The sequence below is a fragment of the Mirounga leonina genome, unplaced genomic scaffold (assembly GCF_011800145.1).
Source record: "Mirounga leonina isolate KUSES-001 unplaced genomic scaffold, KU_Mleo_1.0 Mir_94, whole genome shotgun sequence".
NCBI classification, from domain to species: Eukaryota; Metazoa; Chordata; class Mammalia; order Carnivora; family Phocidae; genus Mirounga; species Mirounga leonina.
Window position 1 is genome coordinate 56,737,979 of NW_023270855.1, and position 16,048 is coordinate 56,754,026.

Consider the following 16,048-nt stretch of genomic DNA (forward strand, 5'->3'; position numbering starts at 1 on the left):
CCCGGCCCCGCGCCGCCGCGCCCCCTCTTCCTTTCTCCGGGTGGCGCCCACCCCAGCCCCGTCGCCGCCTCGCCACCCCCCCACCGCCCCCCCTCGGGATCGTCGGGCTCCGGCGGCGCGGGGGGCTTCCGGATCGGCAGGATGTACCCCCAGGGGAGGCACCCGGTGAGTGGGGGGCCCGGGCTGCGCGGGGTGGGGGCGCGGGCGTCCGGGAGCTCAGACCCCGCCGTCCCCCCCAGACCCCGCTTCAGTCCGGCCAGCCCTTCAAGTTCTCGATCTTGGAGATCTGCGACCGCATCAAAGAGGAATTCCAGTTTCTCCAGGCTCAGTACCACAGGTGAGGGGGGGCGGGGGCGCCCAGCCCCGGGGGACCCGGGAGCTCACCTGGGAGCTCACCTGGGAGCCCCGGGGAGAGGGGCTGGCCGCTGGGGGCCCCGGGGCGCAGCCAGGCGGGGGCGGGGCCTCCAGGGTGCCGGGAGGAGGGAGCCTGCCCCCCACTCCAGGGGAGAGGGAGGGCTTCCAGGTGGAAGGCAGGTGAGGTGGATGGGGACACCCAGTACTGGGACACTTTGAGCCTGAGAAGGGGTAGGAAGGGACTGGGACCAGGAGGTGGGGTGAGGATAAGGAAGTGGGAAGAGGGGAAAGAGCCAAACCCATCACTTTGGAAAGTGGCTCAGATGGGGTGTCCCTGCGTCTTTCGTCTTTCGGGGTGGGGGGTGCGGTGGGGATGGGGCGGTGGTAGAGGCAGGGCTGAGTGGGATCCGCATGCCCCGTCTCCTTCCCAGCCTCAAGCTGGAATGTGAGAAGCTGGCCAGTGAGAAGACAGAAATGCAACGACATTATGTCATGGTGAGGGGCTCATTATTGCCAGGACTGGGCAGTGGGGAGGAGGACTCAGCTGTGAGTAAAAGCGCTAGGGGTGTGAAACCCCACTCACCCTGCCACTCTGGGCCTCATTTTCCCTATCTGTAAATTGGGCTGGTTGGGATTCCAGGCTGTCTTTATGAGGGCCCTCCCAACTCTTGCAAACAATGAGACAAGGATGTCCCCTCTCCCCATGGGCATCTTTGAGGGGCCATGGTCTCTGGGCACCTCCTCCTGCCCCCCTCCCTGCTTCCTCCTCTGGTTTTCCCCTCTGGGCTCCCCTGGGGCTGTGAGGCTCTGTGCCCTGCTGTGATTCCCCCAGCCTCGGGGCTCCTGGAAGACCCAGCATCCACTGGCCCAGTAGACGTTCCCAATTGGCTTTTCCTTTGCAGTACTATGAGATGTCCTACGGGCTCAACATTGAAATGCACAAGCAGGTAACTGTGTGTTGGGGGTCAGAGTGTCCACTAGGAAGGGTGAGGGTCTGGAGGCTGTGAGAGAGACCAGCACTCAAGCAGTCTGGAGCAAAGCAGACCCAGGGAGCAGGGGTCTCATCCCGAAATCTCTGGGACCAGGGGGCCAGATTGCAGCCTCACAACAGGAAAACAATTCTGTACTTCCAGAGACATGGTCCAGCAGAGAGGCAAGAAGTGGGCAGGAGCCAGGTGTCTCTGTCAAGGGGGGCTTGTCCCAGAGGCTGGCAGCCAGGACAGGAGGCAGTGGAGGCAACTCCTGTCCCTGGGAGGGGGCCGGCCAGACAGTCCTGGAGGTCCCTTTCAGCCCAGAGAGTCTGATGTTTGGAGATGGATCCTGATGGTCTGAGATGGACCTCAAGCTTCTGTTGATGCTTTGAAGGATGTGAGATGGGCCCTAATGCTCTGAGGTTCTGAGACTCTTGTCAGCTTCTGCGTGGGATTCAAGGTTCTAAGTTAGACCAGAAGGTTCTGAAATTGACTCCAGTTGTTCAAGAGCAGCCCCAAGATGGGGCGCCGCAATGGCTCAGTCAGTTAAGCATCTGACTCTTGATTCTCAGCTCAGGTCTTGATCTCAGGGTCATGAGTTCAACCCTACGTTGGGCTCCACGCTGGGCACAGAACCTCCTTAAAAGAAAAGATTAACCCCGAGAACCTGACACTGACCTCAAGGTTCTCTGATAGATAAGAGCGGCCCTGAAAGATTGTGAGATTGTGAGGTTGATGGACTCTTAGATTCTGTCCCTCAGAATATCAAAACAATGGGTGGAGCCTAAAACAAGGGGGGGGGCTTCCTGGTGGGTGGGAAGAGGAGGGGGGTGGGCTGAGAGTGTGGGTGGCCTGGGTTTGCCTTTCTGGGTATGTGTGGGCTCTGCTGGCTCTGGTGTGGGCTGGAGGGGGCTGATCTGCCTGGAGTAGGGCGTGGTCCCGTGAGTGCATGAAATAGACCGTCTAACAGGGTGGCAGGCAGGTGCTAGGGCTCAGCCTCCACCCTCCCAGTGGGAACCCTATCTAGCACCCCTCTAACCCAGGTAGAAGCAGAGCATAGGCTGACCCCACACACAGCTGCATATGCCATACCTGCCCCCTTCCCCACGCCACTGCCCTCTGTTCGGCCTCTGTGGGGCACCCCTGGCCCAGACCCTGTCCCCAGTGAAACCTGCAAGTAAAACCACATTGTCTCCACTCCACTCCCCATTCTTCTGACACCAAACATGTGGGTTTCTGAACACCGACCGATTCTCCAACCCCGACACCAGCAAACGTTCTGCAGTTCAGCCTGATTCTGACACTGTCTTCCTGGAGTCAGTGCAGACCCCAGCTTCAGGGCTCAGCCCCACTGGACTACCCCTGTTTCAGATACCAAACAGAAGTCTGGGTCTCCGGCCCAAACTTCTGACCACCCAACTATATATAAATTGAGGGTTCCCATAATCCCCACCTCGGGTTTGATAATTTGCCCAAACAGTCCCCAAAACTCAGGAAAACTGTTGACTTACTAGGTTACCTCCTTATTAGAAAGGATGGAGCTCAGGAACAGCCAGACGGAAGAGGGGTGGAGGGGGAGCCCTGGGTGGGGGCGCAGAGCATCCGTGGCCTCCCTGGGTGCACCACCCTCCCAGCACCTCCATACTTTGACCCACCCAAAGCTCTCCACCAACTCTCTAAGGGGTTTTTATGGAGCTTTCATTGCATAGGCCTGATTGATTAAATCATCAAAATCATCGGCCATTGGTGATTAGCTCGACCTCCATCCCTCTAACAAATGCAGGTATGGCTGAAAGGGGCTTACTGAGAGCAGCAAAAGCCATCCCCTCCCATCCCTTGCCCATCACTGAGAAATCCCAAGAGTTTTAGGGGCTCTGTGCCAGGAACTGGGGACAAAGAGCAAAATACGATTTCTTTTTATGAGCCCACCACCACAAAGCCCTTCCCCGGAGTGTGGTGCACTGGGGTCTCTGCCTGGCAGTGGTCCAGGTTGCAGAGGGGACCCAGAGAGAGCCTGTGCCCAGGAGAGACAGCCTGTGAGGGCCACTCCTTTGTTTATGATGACCCCCAAGCTTCTGAGTAGCCCATCTGAGTGGGGCGTCTGTGTGGCTGCTTCCTGGGAATCTGTTGATTGTGTCTGGTGGCTGGTGGATCCGTCCTCGCCTTCCGGCTCACGGCTGCCCTGGGCATCCGCTCAGCAGACCGCTTCCTCGGCAGCCCATCGGTCTGCCCCGAGCCTCTGCCTCGCTGGCTGCAGCGTCCCCCGTTTGCACCTGCTGGTGACAGCCCCCTACCTCCCAGGCTTTGTCAAGGCTTATTACGTCTGAAGTTGAGGGTCTGGATGGAGGGTCCCCCCTCCAAGCTTCCTCCCCCTTGTTTCCTGCCAGGCCGAGATTGTGAAGCGCCTCAGTGGTATCTGTGCTCAGATTATCCCCTTCCTGACGCAGGAGGTGAGTGGGCCTGCTGGGGCAGAGGGGAGCTGGAGGGCTGGGGGAGGGGGGCCGGCTCAGTGTGGCGGGCACTGGTTCCGCTGGGTGGCCTGGGGGGTACCGGGCTGGAGCAGGGGCTTCAGGGATGGAAGGAGGGGGTGGCTGAGGGTGAGGAGTGGGGGCTCCACCAGGTTGCCTGGGTCCAAATCCTGGCCACGTGCCCTTGGCTGCTTGCCTTGTCTGTGCCTTTGTGGTGATGTTTAGACAAGCGGACACATGCCAGGGTGATACTGGGTGCTCAGTAAGCACCCAGTAAACGTTAGCTCTTCTGTGTGCTCAGTGAAATAAGCTAGTCACCAAAGGACAAATACTGTCCGTTCCTCTCCCAGGAGGTCCCTAGAGGAGACCCATCATCCACACAGACAGAGAGCAGAGGGTGGGAGCCAGGAGCTGAGGGAGGAGATGGGGAGTCAGTGTTTTGTGGGGACAGGGCCTCAGTTTGGGGAGATGGAAAGTTCTGGAGATGGATGATGGGGGTGGTTGCATGACAGTGTGAATGTGCTTCATGCCGCTGAGCTGTGCACTTAGAAATGGTTATGATGGCAACTCTTACGTATCTGTAACCACAATAATAATTTTAAAAAAGTAGAACCAAGACAGATGACATAATAAAGCAGTATGAACACCTCTCTGAATCTTAAAAAAAAAAAAGTTAACTCTTATAAGAATTCTCCAAGTACCTGCCAGCCTCAGGACCTTGACATCAGCTGTCCCTGCTTCTGTCTGGAGCATTCTGTCCGTAAGAGACATGAGGGCAGGTTCCATTGCAGGGTGGATAAATGGGGGGCCCTAGTTGTGTTGGGGAACAAAACCAGGAGAGATGCTCATCTTGCATTGGACCCCACTGAATCTGAGATTTTCTGGAAGCTTGGGATGGAGGGATGTCCTGGCTGGACTGAGACTGTAGAGATCGTGTCTGAAGCCGAGGGTGAGGACAAGGTGGCTGTGGTGAGAAGGGCAACCTGGGAAGAAAGGAGGATGAAAAGACTAGGAAGTGAATAAAGACACACACATGTGCCCCAGCGACTCCATTCTAGGCCAGGAGTCAGCAAACTATAGCCGGAGGGCCAAATCCCACCCTCTGCCTGTTTTGTAAATAAAGTTTTATTGGTATGCCGTCATGCCCATTCATGTACGGATCTCTATGGTAGCATTCCTGATCAAAGGGCAGATAGAAAAGCTGCCACAGGGAACTTCAGGCCTGCAACTCTGAAAATATTCACTGTGTGACCCTTTACAGAGAACATTTACCAACCCTCGGCCTTGACACACTTACACACGCGTGTGCCACACACAGAGCTTCCCAGTAGCATCTGACACGTCCTCGGTGGGAATGCAGCCCAAATTCCCGAGCTCGGGAGTGTGGATAAACAGCCGCATATCGTCTGTTCCCACAGGAGCCACTGGCCACGTGTGGTCCCTTAAATATACATTCATCTATATTTCGATGTAAATATATTACATTAAGTTTCTACTGACATTTGTCCTAAATTAAATGAAACCTTTCGTTCTTCACTTGCACCGGCCACATTTCAAGTGCTCAGTGGCCACGTGTGGCCGGTGGCTTCCTTATCCAACAATGTGCGGAGAGGAGGTTTTCTCATTGCTTGAGGCAGAGAGAGGCAGGAAGAAGGACCATAGATGGGCAGAGACACTGAGGCTTCTCCAAGCTGCCAATTTCTACTTTTTGACCCGGGGGTGTTTAGCTGGGTGCTGATTTAGACCGTGGTTCTTTGCTGGGGGGGAAGGTGTCCCCAGGGCACGCTTGGCAATGTTTGGGACGTCTGTGGTCATCAGGCCTGGCAGTGCTCCTGGCATGGAGTGGGTGGGGGCCAGGGATGCCGCTCAGCCCCCCACAGCACCCAGGACGCCCCCCAGAGAATGACCCACCCTGATGTCCACAGTGCCCAGGGAGATCCTGATCGATCAAACCCCGATTTATAATTACTAGTTTTCACTGCCCCGTATATGCTTTGTTTCTTTGTCTTTGTGTTTGCCTCACATTTAAAATGGAAAGGGAGAGAGAGAAGAGAAATAGCAAGTGCTGGGGACAAGGATGAGGGGGGAGGGGGAGCTGGGGCCTCAGAGGGCACTGCCTGGGCAGATGGGGACGGCCAGCAGACAGGGAGCCCGAGCACCCCCTTCCCCGTACCCCCACCTCCCAGCATCAACAGCAGGTGCTACAGGCCATGGAGCGGGCCAAGCAGGTGACCGTGGGGGAGCTGAACAGCCTCATCGGGGTGAGTCCCCCCTGCCGCTCCCCTGCCCTGGGGAGACCCCACCCCCGGGGCCCTGGCACCCAGTAGGTGCTAAAGCTGGCTGGGGGTGCCGGGTGGGCAGCTGGCCTGGGCTCTGGCCTCCCCGCAGACTCTGGGGTGCCCCCTCTGCCCAGAGCCTGTGCTGGCTCTGGGCGGCCTCGTGGGCCAGGGGCACCGCTGGGCTGCGGCCTGGCCCTGGCCCACCTCTCCTCTCTCCAGCAGCAGCAGCTCCAGCCGCTGTCCCACCATGCCCCCCCTGTGCCCCTCACCCCTCGCCCTGCTGGCTTGGTGGGCAGCGGTGCCACGGGGCTGCTGGCCCTGTCCGGAGCACTGGCCGCCCAGGCTCAGCTGGCTGCGGCCGCCAAGGAAGACCGGGCAGGTGGGGAGGCTGAGGGATCCAGAGGTGAGCGGGCAGCACAGGGTGGCACTGGCCAGGGGGACGGTGGGGAGGGGGAACTGGCAGGCCACCCTGTCCAGAGCACCAAATTCACTGAAGTGTGAGGGAGTGAATGATGGGGACTGCAGGGCCCTGGGGGTCAACTTTACTCCCCCACTGGCTGTGTGTTCTTGGGCGAGTTACTGCCCGTCTCTGGGCATCTATTTGAATGGTTCAGGGGAGGAACAACCCATTCCTTTGCAAGGGTGTTGGAAGGAGAAGGGAGGTTCTGAGCTGGGGACAGGGCTCTAGAAACTCTGGAGGGGTGCGCCCTCTGGCACCATGGGCTACGAAACCCTCATCTTTTCTTCTCTCTCCCTTTGCCTCACTCCCAACCTCCAGTGGAGAGAGCCCCGAGCAGGGTAAGTTGAAGGGCATCCAGGAACTTGTGTGATGTTTGCTTGCTATTCGCATGTGGCTGAAGCTGGTGGTTCTGAGCTGATAGGGTCCTCAGAACAAGACCCATATCTGGTTTTTCAGCTGGGTCACCTGAAGCCTTTTGGTTGTGGGAGATGCCCATCAGGCTAGAGATTTGTCGAGAGTTTTCCAGCTTGAGCTTTTTTTTGGCGATTGAATAAATAAATGCATTCCACCCAGCCCTCCATTCATTAATGTATCCATCATCCATCCAAGAAATGCCCGTGTGTAATTTCTTTAAAAATTGTTTAGTTTGGGGACAATTATAAATGCACTGGAGGTTGCAAAGAAAAGTACAGGGAAGCCCCGGGCACCCTTATACCAGACTCCCCCAACGGTAAAGGGTTGTATAAAATAGAGTATCGAATGCAGGAAACTGCACACGGTGCAACCCCCGGAGGTGACTCAGCTTCCCTGCGTGCTACCGGCCGGCACTGTTCTGGGTGTGCGCATGCGCGTGCGCGTCTGTATGTTCGCACACGTTCAAGGCCAAGTGGACCAGTGGCAGCAGTTTATGTCCCCGCTCTGTGTCTTGCTCGTTTAACAGTATGTGTCGGAGACCATTTCTCCCTTTCTCACTGCGATAAACAGCGCCCTGGTGGACATCTTCACAGGAACACCTTTGGGTCGGATAAGAGACTGTCCATAGCATACGCTCCTGTAAATGCCTCTTTTGAGGCAGAGATGACATTTTTGATAAACGTTGCCAGTTGCCGACTGGCCCTGTTTACTTGTTTAATACGAGACAATTCCTACAGAGAACGATCTCTGTAGATGGTTTTCCTGTAGAAAACGGACCGTGTTTGTTTCCTGGGGTTGCTAGAACAAATTAGTGCACCCTGCATGGCTTATAACAACACACATTTATTCTCTCCCGGTTCTGGAGGCTAGAAATCTGAAATGGAGGTGTGAGCGGGGCGGCTCCCTCCAGCGTTTCTGGGAAGGATGCTTCCTTGGCTCTTTCAGCTTCTAGTGGCGTCTGGCCATCCTTGGGGCTCCTTGGCTCGTGGCTGCATCACTCCGTCTCTACTTCCATCCTCACGTGGCTTCTCCCCTGTGTGTCTTGTGTGTCCCACCCTTTTTAAGTCCTATTGCACTAGGTCCCACCCCGATCCAGTATGCACTCAGTGAAACAAATTACTTCTGCAAAGACCCTATTTTCAGATAAGGTCCCATTCTGAGCTTCTGGCTGGACACGTAACTTTGAGGGACCCTGTTTGACCCAGTAAAGGGACTATGGCTCTCCTGGCTCTTGCCCTGAGCCACTGCCCACCCCCCATCCAAGTCCCCTTTCCTAAAATGACTCCTGTCGTCAGTTTGAAGCGCCTCCTTCCAAACTTCTCCCCGGTGTCTGGCATGCCCCCCCCCAGAGACAGATTCTACACAGGAGCTGCTCTGTGGTGGGAACGCACTTGATACGAGGAAAGAGTGGTGGTCAAATGAGAGATTCTACCCCCGGGGGGACACCAGGCCATGTGTGGGGACATCTGTGGCTGGCGGAGCGCCTGGCATCGAGGGGGTGGGGCCCGGGATGATGCTCAGCCCCCCAGCATTCCCGTGGTGGGCCCACAGTGCTGAGGGGAGAGACCCTGGTATATCACATGGGTTTCTGTATCTGCACACACATGGGCTGGTTACTCCAGAGAGAACAGTGAGCACTCACCGCGGCCCGGGCGCTGGCTTAGGCCAAGCGTTCCACGGCTCACTGGGTCTTCCCAGCAGCCATTGAGGTGGGTGCTGTTCCCATCCCCATTTTACAGATGAGAACACAGATGCAGACAGGTGAGGCGACTTGCCCAAGGTCTCAGAGAAATGCCAAGGCATCTGCCTCTCTCCCTGCTTGCTTTTTTACTTTGGTGATACATTGTGGCCATCTTTCCATGCTGTCACATCTCAACTTTCTTTCCTTTTTTTTTTGAAGATTTTATTTATTTGACAGAGCATAAGCAGGGGGAACGGTAGAGGCAGAGGGAGAAGCAGGCTTCCCGCTGAGCAGGGAGCCCGACGCGGGGCTCGATCCCAGGACCCTGGGATCATGACCTGAGCCAAAGGCAGAGCTCAACCATCTGAGCCACCCAGGCGCCCCATCTTTCTTTTTTTTTAAGTAATCTCTACACCGAATGTGGGGCTCGAACTTAGCATCCTGAGGTCAGGAGTCGCACGCTCTGCTGACTGAGTCGGCCAGGCGTCCCACCCCACCTCCCACTTTTTTTTTTTTAAGATTTCTACTTTCTTTTTTAAGTGGCTGCGTGGTTTTCGCTTCTGTGGTTGCGCTTTCTGCAGCATGCTTTCTTTCCCAGCTGCCCCATCGTCCCAACGGGACTTTGCTTCCTCCTTTGTGTGTTTGCATATAGCCAGGCAGCTCTCCAGGCTGGATTTCTTATCTGCCCATCACATTGGGTTTCGAGATAAAATCTCAGTTGAAGAATTGATCCCACAACAGAAGTGCTTGAGAAATCACTGCGTGGGGCAGCCTCTCTGTAGAGATGGGAGACTGAGTCCCAGGGAAGGAGCAAACTGTTTAAGGGCCCACAGGCAGGTTGATGCTGGGGGGCAGGGGGGTTCTTTGTGCCTGCTCACCCAGGCTTTGACCTTCAAAGGTCATATTGTTGGCATGTGTGGGCTGGTTTTGAGTCCTGTCTCGGCCCCTAATTCACTGTACAGCCCTGTCTTCCCTTAGGCTCAGTTTCCCTGTCTGTACAATGGGATTAACCATCATTTGCCCATAAGCTTGCTGTGAGGCCAAGGACTTAGCATCGAGTCTGCCCTTGGAAGGTCCCATTTCCCAGATGGGAAGCTTGAGGCATAGATCCTAATAACTGTGTTGGGACCCTCAGTCTTGGCTGGGCCAGGATGGAGTCTGGGGCCCCAGGACCCTGACCCTTTGTCCCGCCCGGCCCTTGTCTCTCTGCAGAGCGCATCCCCCTCACCCCCTGAGAGTGTGGTGGAAGAGGAGCGACCGGGTGGCCTAGGGAGCAGTGGGAAGCAGCGAGCTGAGGACAAGGATCTGTCAGGACCTTATGTAAGTGGGGGGCAAGCAGAAGACTGGAGTGGGCCCCAGCCGTGCTCCTCAGAGCCTTCCAGAGCCCAGCTCTGGCCATGACTCTCATTCTACAGCCTTCCATAGCTCCCCATTGCCCAGGGAGCACTGAGCAACCAGAAGAGCCCCTATGGGGCCAGGCCCAGCTCTAGTTGCTCTGTCTCTGTAGCTTCTGGACCAGGCATCTGTTTTCCTACCTCCTGGCTATGGCTCAGCCATCTAGAATTTCCCCTTCTCCAGGGCTGGGACCCCCTCCCTCACTGGAGGAGCACTGTACCTGTAGTTTCTGCCTCTGGCACTCCAGGGGCCAGGCTGAAAGTGGGGGCTGGGACTGTGGCTGGTGGGGAAGCACCTGTCTCATCCACAGGAACGGCCTTAACCTGGTCCCAGGCTCCTGGCAGGCCCAGTATTGGCCAATCCTTCTGTTTCTCAGAGATGCCTTTAGTCTTCAACAATCATAACAGCTGTTCTATACGTGTCAGCAACTCATTTTGTTTTAAAGAAGAAAATTGGGGGTGCGGGGGTCAAAGAAATGCCCCCCTGCTGGGAAGATGTGGCCTTCGGGCTGCAGGCTTTGGTCTTCCCTTGCTTTTCAGCTAGACCAGAGGGCAGCCCCAGACAACACTGTTCCTCCCAAGGGTGATGGGGAGCCACAGAAGGAGGTAGAACAGATGTGGGGACAGGTGTTAAGAAAATCCCTCTGGGGCAAGCTTGGAGGACTACTTGGAGGGGGCAAGGCTGAAGTCCAGGAGGCTAAGGCGGGGATGAGGTCTCTGCTAGGCCATGGGGATGGGGGTGGGCAGATGGGTAGATGAGACGGACAATCCTGAGAGGTTGATCGACTCTGGAGTAAGAGCCAGGAGGGAGGTCTGGATGACTCCTGGTCTCTGGCTGTCCCCTCACTGCACAGAGCAGGAAACAGACCCAGGGAGGGCTGGGAGGCACTCAGGGCCCCACAGCAAGTCTTGGGTACTCAGCTCCATCCCCCTCATTTTCCTCCATGAGGGACCCACCCACCCTCCCAAATCCCCCTTTGCACCTGAGCAAATGGCAACCTTCTTTCTGAACCAAGCAAAGGGGCCTCTGGAGCCCCAGAATCCTGATCAGACTGGGGCTGGCCCTGTGTATGCCCCACCTCCTGAGGATGAGTAAGGGGACGTGGAGGCAGGGGCATGGCCAGGGTAAGCTCTCTCCCCCGTGTCCCCCCAGGAGAGTGACGAAGACAAGAGCGATTACAACCTGGTGGTGGACGAGGTGAGTCGGGGTCCAGCCTCTGACTTCCGGGACTCAGAGGTCTGGGCACAGCGAGCGGTAGGTTTTCCAGAGTGTTGGGGGGCCCAGAGGGAAGGGGGGGTCCTGGCCCCCTCTCTGTTGAAGGCCGGGATGAGGGTGGCATGGGAGTAGGGGATAGGGGGACACCTCAAGCCGACCTCCTCTCTGTAGCGCAGGTGGGGAAACTGAGGCCCAGAGGACACGGGATGGACAGCAGAAGTGGCTTCAGGCCCTGGCTCACTGTGCGACTGGGGGACTATGCTGCCTTCCCTGGTCTCACTTTTCCCCATCTGTTCAGTGGGGGACAACAAAAGCCCTTACATAGTAGTCGCTGTGTGTGCTTAAGGAGTGGGTACTGTCAGTCCCATTGTACAGATGAGTAAAGTAAGGCATGGTGGCAGGGCCGTCATAATCCTCCCAAGGTGGATCGTAGGTGCCCGGTCTGGAGTGTGGGATGGGGCTTGGGAGGGGTATAGAGAGAGGCTCTCCTTCTTCGCCCACTTCATCTCCACTTAACGTCACCTCCTCAAACCCAGGACCAACCCTCGGAGCCCCCCAGCCCAGCTACCACCCCGTGTGGAAAGGCACCCATCTGCGTCCCTGCCCGTCGGGACCTTGTGGACAGCCCGGCCTCCTTGGCCTCCAGCCTCGGCTCCCCGCTCCCCAGAGCCAAGGAGCTTGTCCTGGTAAGGAGTAGGGGAGGCCTTGAAACTCACTTTATTCATCCTGGGGACCTGGAAACAGGTGCAACCACATTAGGTGTGGAGTGGGGAGAAACCAGCCAGGCTCTGATTCTTTGCCACCTTCCTGAACACCGCCTCTACTCTACCCAAGCGTTTTTCCCAAGTGGACTGGCTCTGGGGAACCTAAATACATAAGAAAAGACCACTCACCATCTTGTGGAGAAGCCAAGCATTTCTTGCAAGAAATAGGAAGCCCCTTGGAGATGAACACAGTGAGCTGTAGGATGCAGGCTCTCGAGGCCGAGGCCGAGGCCGAGGCCGACTCCAGCCCCTCAAGTGTTAAAGCCTTTGAGAGGCACTGGGGATGCACCAGCCCCACCTGAGCTGTCATCCCTGCCCCCGAAAGGCAAGAGGATTACTATGGGAACAACTTTCTCAGTGCCAGGTGTAGGAACCCCCGAAGAGCTTCTCCCCCCTGGGCGTTCACAGTTGGGCTCCATTTGTCCCCACCCTCCCTCCCCAAACCTTCCCCAGACCCCTCCCCTGCACTTACCCAGAGAGTGCGTCGGTTTCCAGGCCTCCCCTCCCAGCAGGTTGCCATGGCGACCGCAGAGGCTGGGGCTCCCAAGGCATCTTCGGTGACCTCCTCCACTTCAGCAGACCAGAGGGGGAGGGGCAGCTCTGTTCTCCCAGAGAAGCGCCCCCAAGGCCTCCCTGTCCCACGTGGTCGCCTCCCACTCCCCCTCGTGGGCGTGCGCGTGTGGCGGGCACCGCGTGCTCTCCCTCCCCACGAGTTTCCCACTCCTCGGCCCCAAAGGACAGGACAGCCTCCCGACTTCCTGCGGCCTTCTCTTGCAAGCCCGCTCCCTGCAGGCGTGCTCCTGCTCAAGGCCAGTCTACGCCGCACTCCTGACCGTGTATCGCATCGCGTGCCTTACTATACTCGCGCAGGGTCCTGCCCTGCTGTGCTCCCTCCTGCTCAGGCACCCGCCTGGCGCTCCCCGTGTGCAGACCCACGCCTGTCCCCATGCTCAGGGGATCAGCGGCGGGGGGGTGGGGGGGGGGAGCACGCCACCCCCGAAGGCGCTGCTTGGCGTGCGGGCACCTCCCCCGAGCCCTGGCCTAGCATGGATGTACCTGCTCCCTTCTCCCACCTAGTTTCTCACCAGTTCGTGGGCTGCCAGGTGCCAGGTGCCAGGGGTGATCAGTCCTGACCTTTCTCCCCAGAACGACCTTCCCGCCAGCACTCCTGCCCCCAAGTCCTGCGACTCCTCCCCGCCCCAGGATGCGTCCACCCCCGGGCCCAGCTCAGCCGGTCACCTCCGCCAGCTTGCTGCCAAGCCAGCACCTTGCACGGACAGTGTTGGTGAGCGTCTGCTGGGGCCTGTCAGAACAGGTCTCCTGGAGGGGAGGGTTCTAGAAAATGGTAGGGAGTGGGGAAAGCAGGAGGTTTGAATCCAGGTCTGGCATGGCCTTGGCCTTTCCAGGACTCTGAGCCCAGTGCTGACTCACCCTGGGCTTCGGTCTCCTCGCTGTCTTGGCTTGACAGGTGGGGAAACTGAGGCCCAGAGGGGAAATGATTTACTCAAGAGCTTTAGCCTAGTGCACTCGGACAGGCACTAAAGCGGACAGGCTTTGGAGTCAGACAACCTTGGGGTTGAGGCCAGCCTTGGATACTCATCAGCTGTGTGACCTTGGGCAAGTGACTCAACCTTTCTGAGCTTCAGGTTCCCCATCATTAATGTGGGGATGACATGTTCTCCTTTTCTGTCTTATGGCCCCTGTGCTGGTCCTGGGGTCCCAAAAAGAAATCAGCCCTGGAACCTGCCCTCGAGGAGCTCCCAGATGGTGGGGAAGGAGACCCAGACCCCAAAACTCCTAGCCCTGTGTGATCGTGGCTAGGGTAGAGGGAGGGAACCAAAATGGGCAAGGTTAGAGGCTAGGGGTGTGGTGAGGAGGCTCAGGGATGTTCCTGAGATATTGCTGGACATTGGGTCTAGGTTTTGAAGGGTGAGTAGGAGTTCAGCGGCTGAGGAAGGAAAGGGAACCCATGTCAGCCAGAGGGAACTATTCTCAAACATCTGGAAACTTGAAAGGGTGTGGTGGATGCTGGCCCAGACCACAGCAGCCCCAATGACCAGCCAAGGCCGTGGAAGGCTGGATCTGGGTCCAAGGTGTCTGAAGACCTATCTTTGTCTCTTCTCACTCAGCCCTGAGGAGCCCCCTGACACTGTCCAGTCCCTTCACCACATCCTTCAGCCTGAGCTCCCACAGCGCCCTTAATGGGGACCTCTCTGTGCCCAGCTCCTACGTTAGCCTCCACCTGTCCCCCCAAGTCAGCGGCTCTGTAGTGTATGGACGGTCCCCCATGGTGAGTCCTCGGCGTGGGGGCACCAGCAGGGCACAGGGGCTGGGGGCCGGGAGGAGAAACCACTTACATAAGGAGAGACAAGGGAAAGGGTTGGGAACCTGGCTTGGCAAGTGCATGTGCCTGTCGGAAGGTGATCTGAGGGTCTCAATAGCCCACAAGCGTAATGCAAATAAGCACCTATAACTGGAAGAAGCAACAGTAAGTATGTTGCATTGTAAGGGGCAGAGAGCCCCAGCCATGGGGCTGAGAGTCCCATTCAGCCTCCTGGCAGAGGGCGTCCAGTTGGTAGCCCTGAGTTTTAAGAGACTGCAATGATTGTAGTAGACTGCAGACAAAGGACTAGCCTGGGGAGAGGACTGGAAGTGAGGTCTCATGAGAAGGAGTTGAAGGAGTGGGGCATGAGACCCCTGAGCTGGGGCAGAGGGAGCAGACAGGGGCTGTGTGGGCCCCAGAGGGCAGTGCGGGGACAGATGGCTGATAGAGTGAGCCGCCCTGAAGTGGACCAGGGTGCCTCCAGAGGGAAGAAAATGCTGTCACTGGGGACATGCCAGACCCCAGGCGGGGTGGGCACTTGTGAGGGACGTTGTAGAAAAGAGGTCAGCAAATATTTTCTGCAGGAGCCCAGGCAGTAACTACTTTTGGCTTTGGACCAGTTGGACCTCTGCCTTCATAGCTCCAAGCCAGCATAGACAACATATAAATGAACCGGTGTGGCTGTGTACTAATAAAACTTTATTTACAAAAACGAGCAGGGGGCCATAGTTTGCCAACTCTCGCCCTAGAGCAGGTCAGAAAGACTCTTCAGGGTCCTTCCGACTCTGGGATTCTAGGATTCCCTGGGCAGAGGCTTTGGGGTCCCGCAAGTGAAAACCTCTGCTCTCCTAGCTGCAGTGTGGGTGGAGGACCAGGCATCTCCGGCCTCTTGGGGAGGGGCTGATGGACAGAGGGGGGATCCTCTGAGAAACAGAGAAATATGGCAGATGAGCCTGGGGGAAGGCACAGGTGGGCTTGAGTCACCTGCCCTGTGACACCCCCTCTGGCATTTTTGACAGATGGCATTCGAGTGTCATCCTCATCTCCGAGGGTCATCCATCTCCTCCTCCCTGCCCACTATCCCTGGCGGAAAGCCGTGAGTATTGGCTCGGGGCTCCCTGCCTCCTGTCAGGTGCTTACGTTGTGGGGTGGGGGCTGGGGTTCCCTGCTGCATTTCCAGAGGTTCTCCTTGAGGAGCTCTCTGGAGAGAGCGGTGTGTAACAAGCAAAATGTAGACCACTGTTTCTCAACGAGGGGGGAGGGGCATTTTGCCTTCCCCACCCCCACCCCAGGACATTTGGCATGTCTGGTGATATTTTTAGTTGTCACACCCACATGTGGCCCCCAGTGGGTGGGGGACAGGGATACTGCTGCACAGCCCACAGTGCATGGACCCAGAGATGGACCCAGCCTCAAGAACCCAGGAACTTTCTGCCGCGATGGGGAATGTTCTGGACCTACCGCTGTCCAGTGATTGCCATCGCCATCGGCCGCCTGTGGCTTTTGCCACTGAGGAACTGAAGTTGTAAATGTATTTAAATATAATCGGCCACATGTGGCTGGTGTTACTACTGGGTCCCATTCTCCGGAGCTCTCCCGGCGTGGCATCTCCCTGGATGGATCCTCTCCACTCAGCATTTACTTTCAGTGCTTGCTTACCAGGCACGGGGCGGGGCGCCGGGCTAGGGCCAGGACCCCCTCCTCTTCTGTACCACGCTGACTGC

The 16,048-nt window shown here is 57.3% G+C and overlaps 1 protein-coding gene across 2 annotated transcripts in view; it reads left to right on the forward strand.

Annotated features, from left to right (window-relative positions):
• The first annotated feature begins 50 nt into the window (after positions 1-50).
• TLE2 (TLE family member 2, transcriptional corepressor) overlaps positions 51-16,048 on the forward strand; it is a 21,202-nt gene continuing 5,204 nt past the window's right edge. Inside the window, exons 1-14 of one of the 2 annotated variants that reach the window (XM_034997438.1) lie at positions 51-165; positions 240-337; positions 786-849; positions 1,257-1,301; positions 3,713-3,775; positions 5,980-6,054; positions 6,292-6,475; positions 6,851-6,870; positions 9,840-9,947; positions 11,175-11,219; positions 11,774-11,923; positions 13,148-13,286; positions 14,131-14,291; positions 15,344-15,420. In XM_034997438.1, coding sequence (XP_034853329.1) covers positions 142-165; positions 240-337; positions 786-849; positions 1,257-1,301; positions 3,713-3,775; positions 5,980-6,054; positions 6,292-6,475; positions 6,851-6,870; positions 9,840-9,947; positions 11,175-11,219; positions 11,774-11,923; positions 13,148-13,286; positions 14,131-14,291; positions 15,344-15,420 — 1,253 coding nt within the window. In that variant the 5' untranslated portion in view covers positions 51-141. The remainder of the gene's footprint in view (positions 166-239; positions 338-785; positions 850-1,256; positions 1,302-3,712; positions 3,776-5,979; positions 6,055-6,291; positions 6,476-6,850; positions 6,871-9,839; positions 9,948-11,174; positions 11,220-11,773; positions 11,924-13,147; positions 13,287-14,130; positions 14,292-15,343; positions 15,421-16,048) is intronic. The other variant, XM_034997439.1, reaches the window with a different exon arrangement.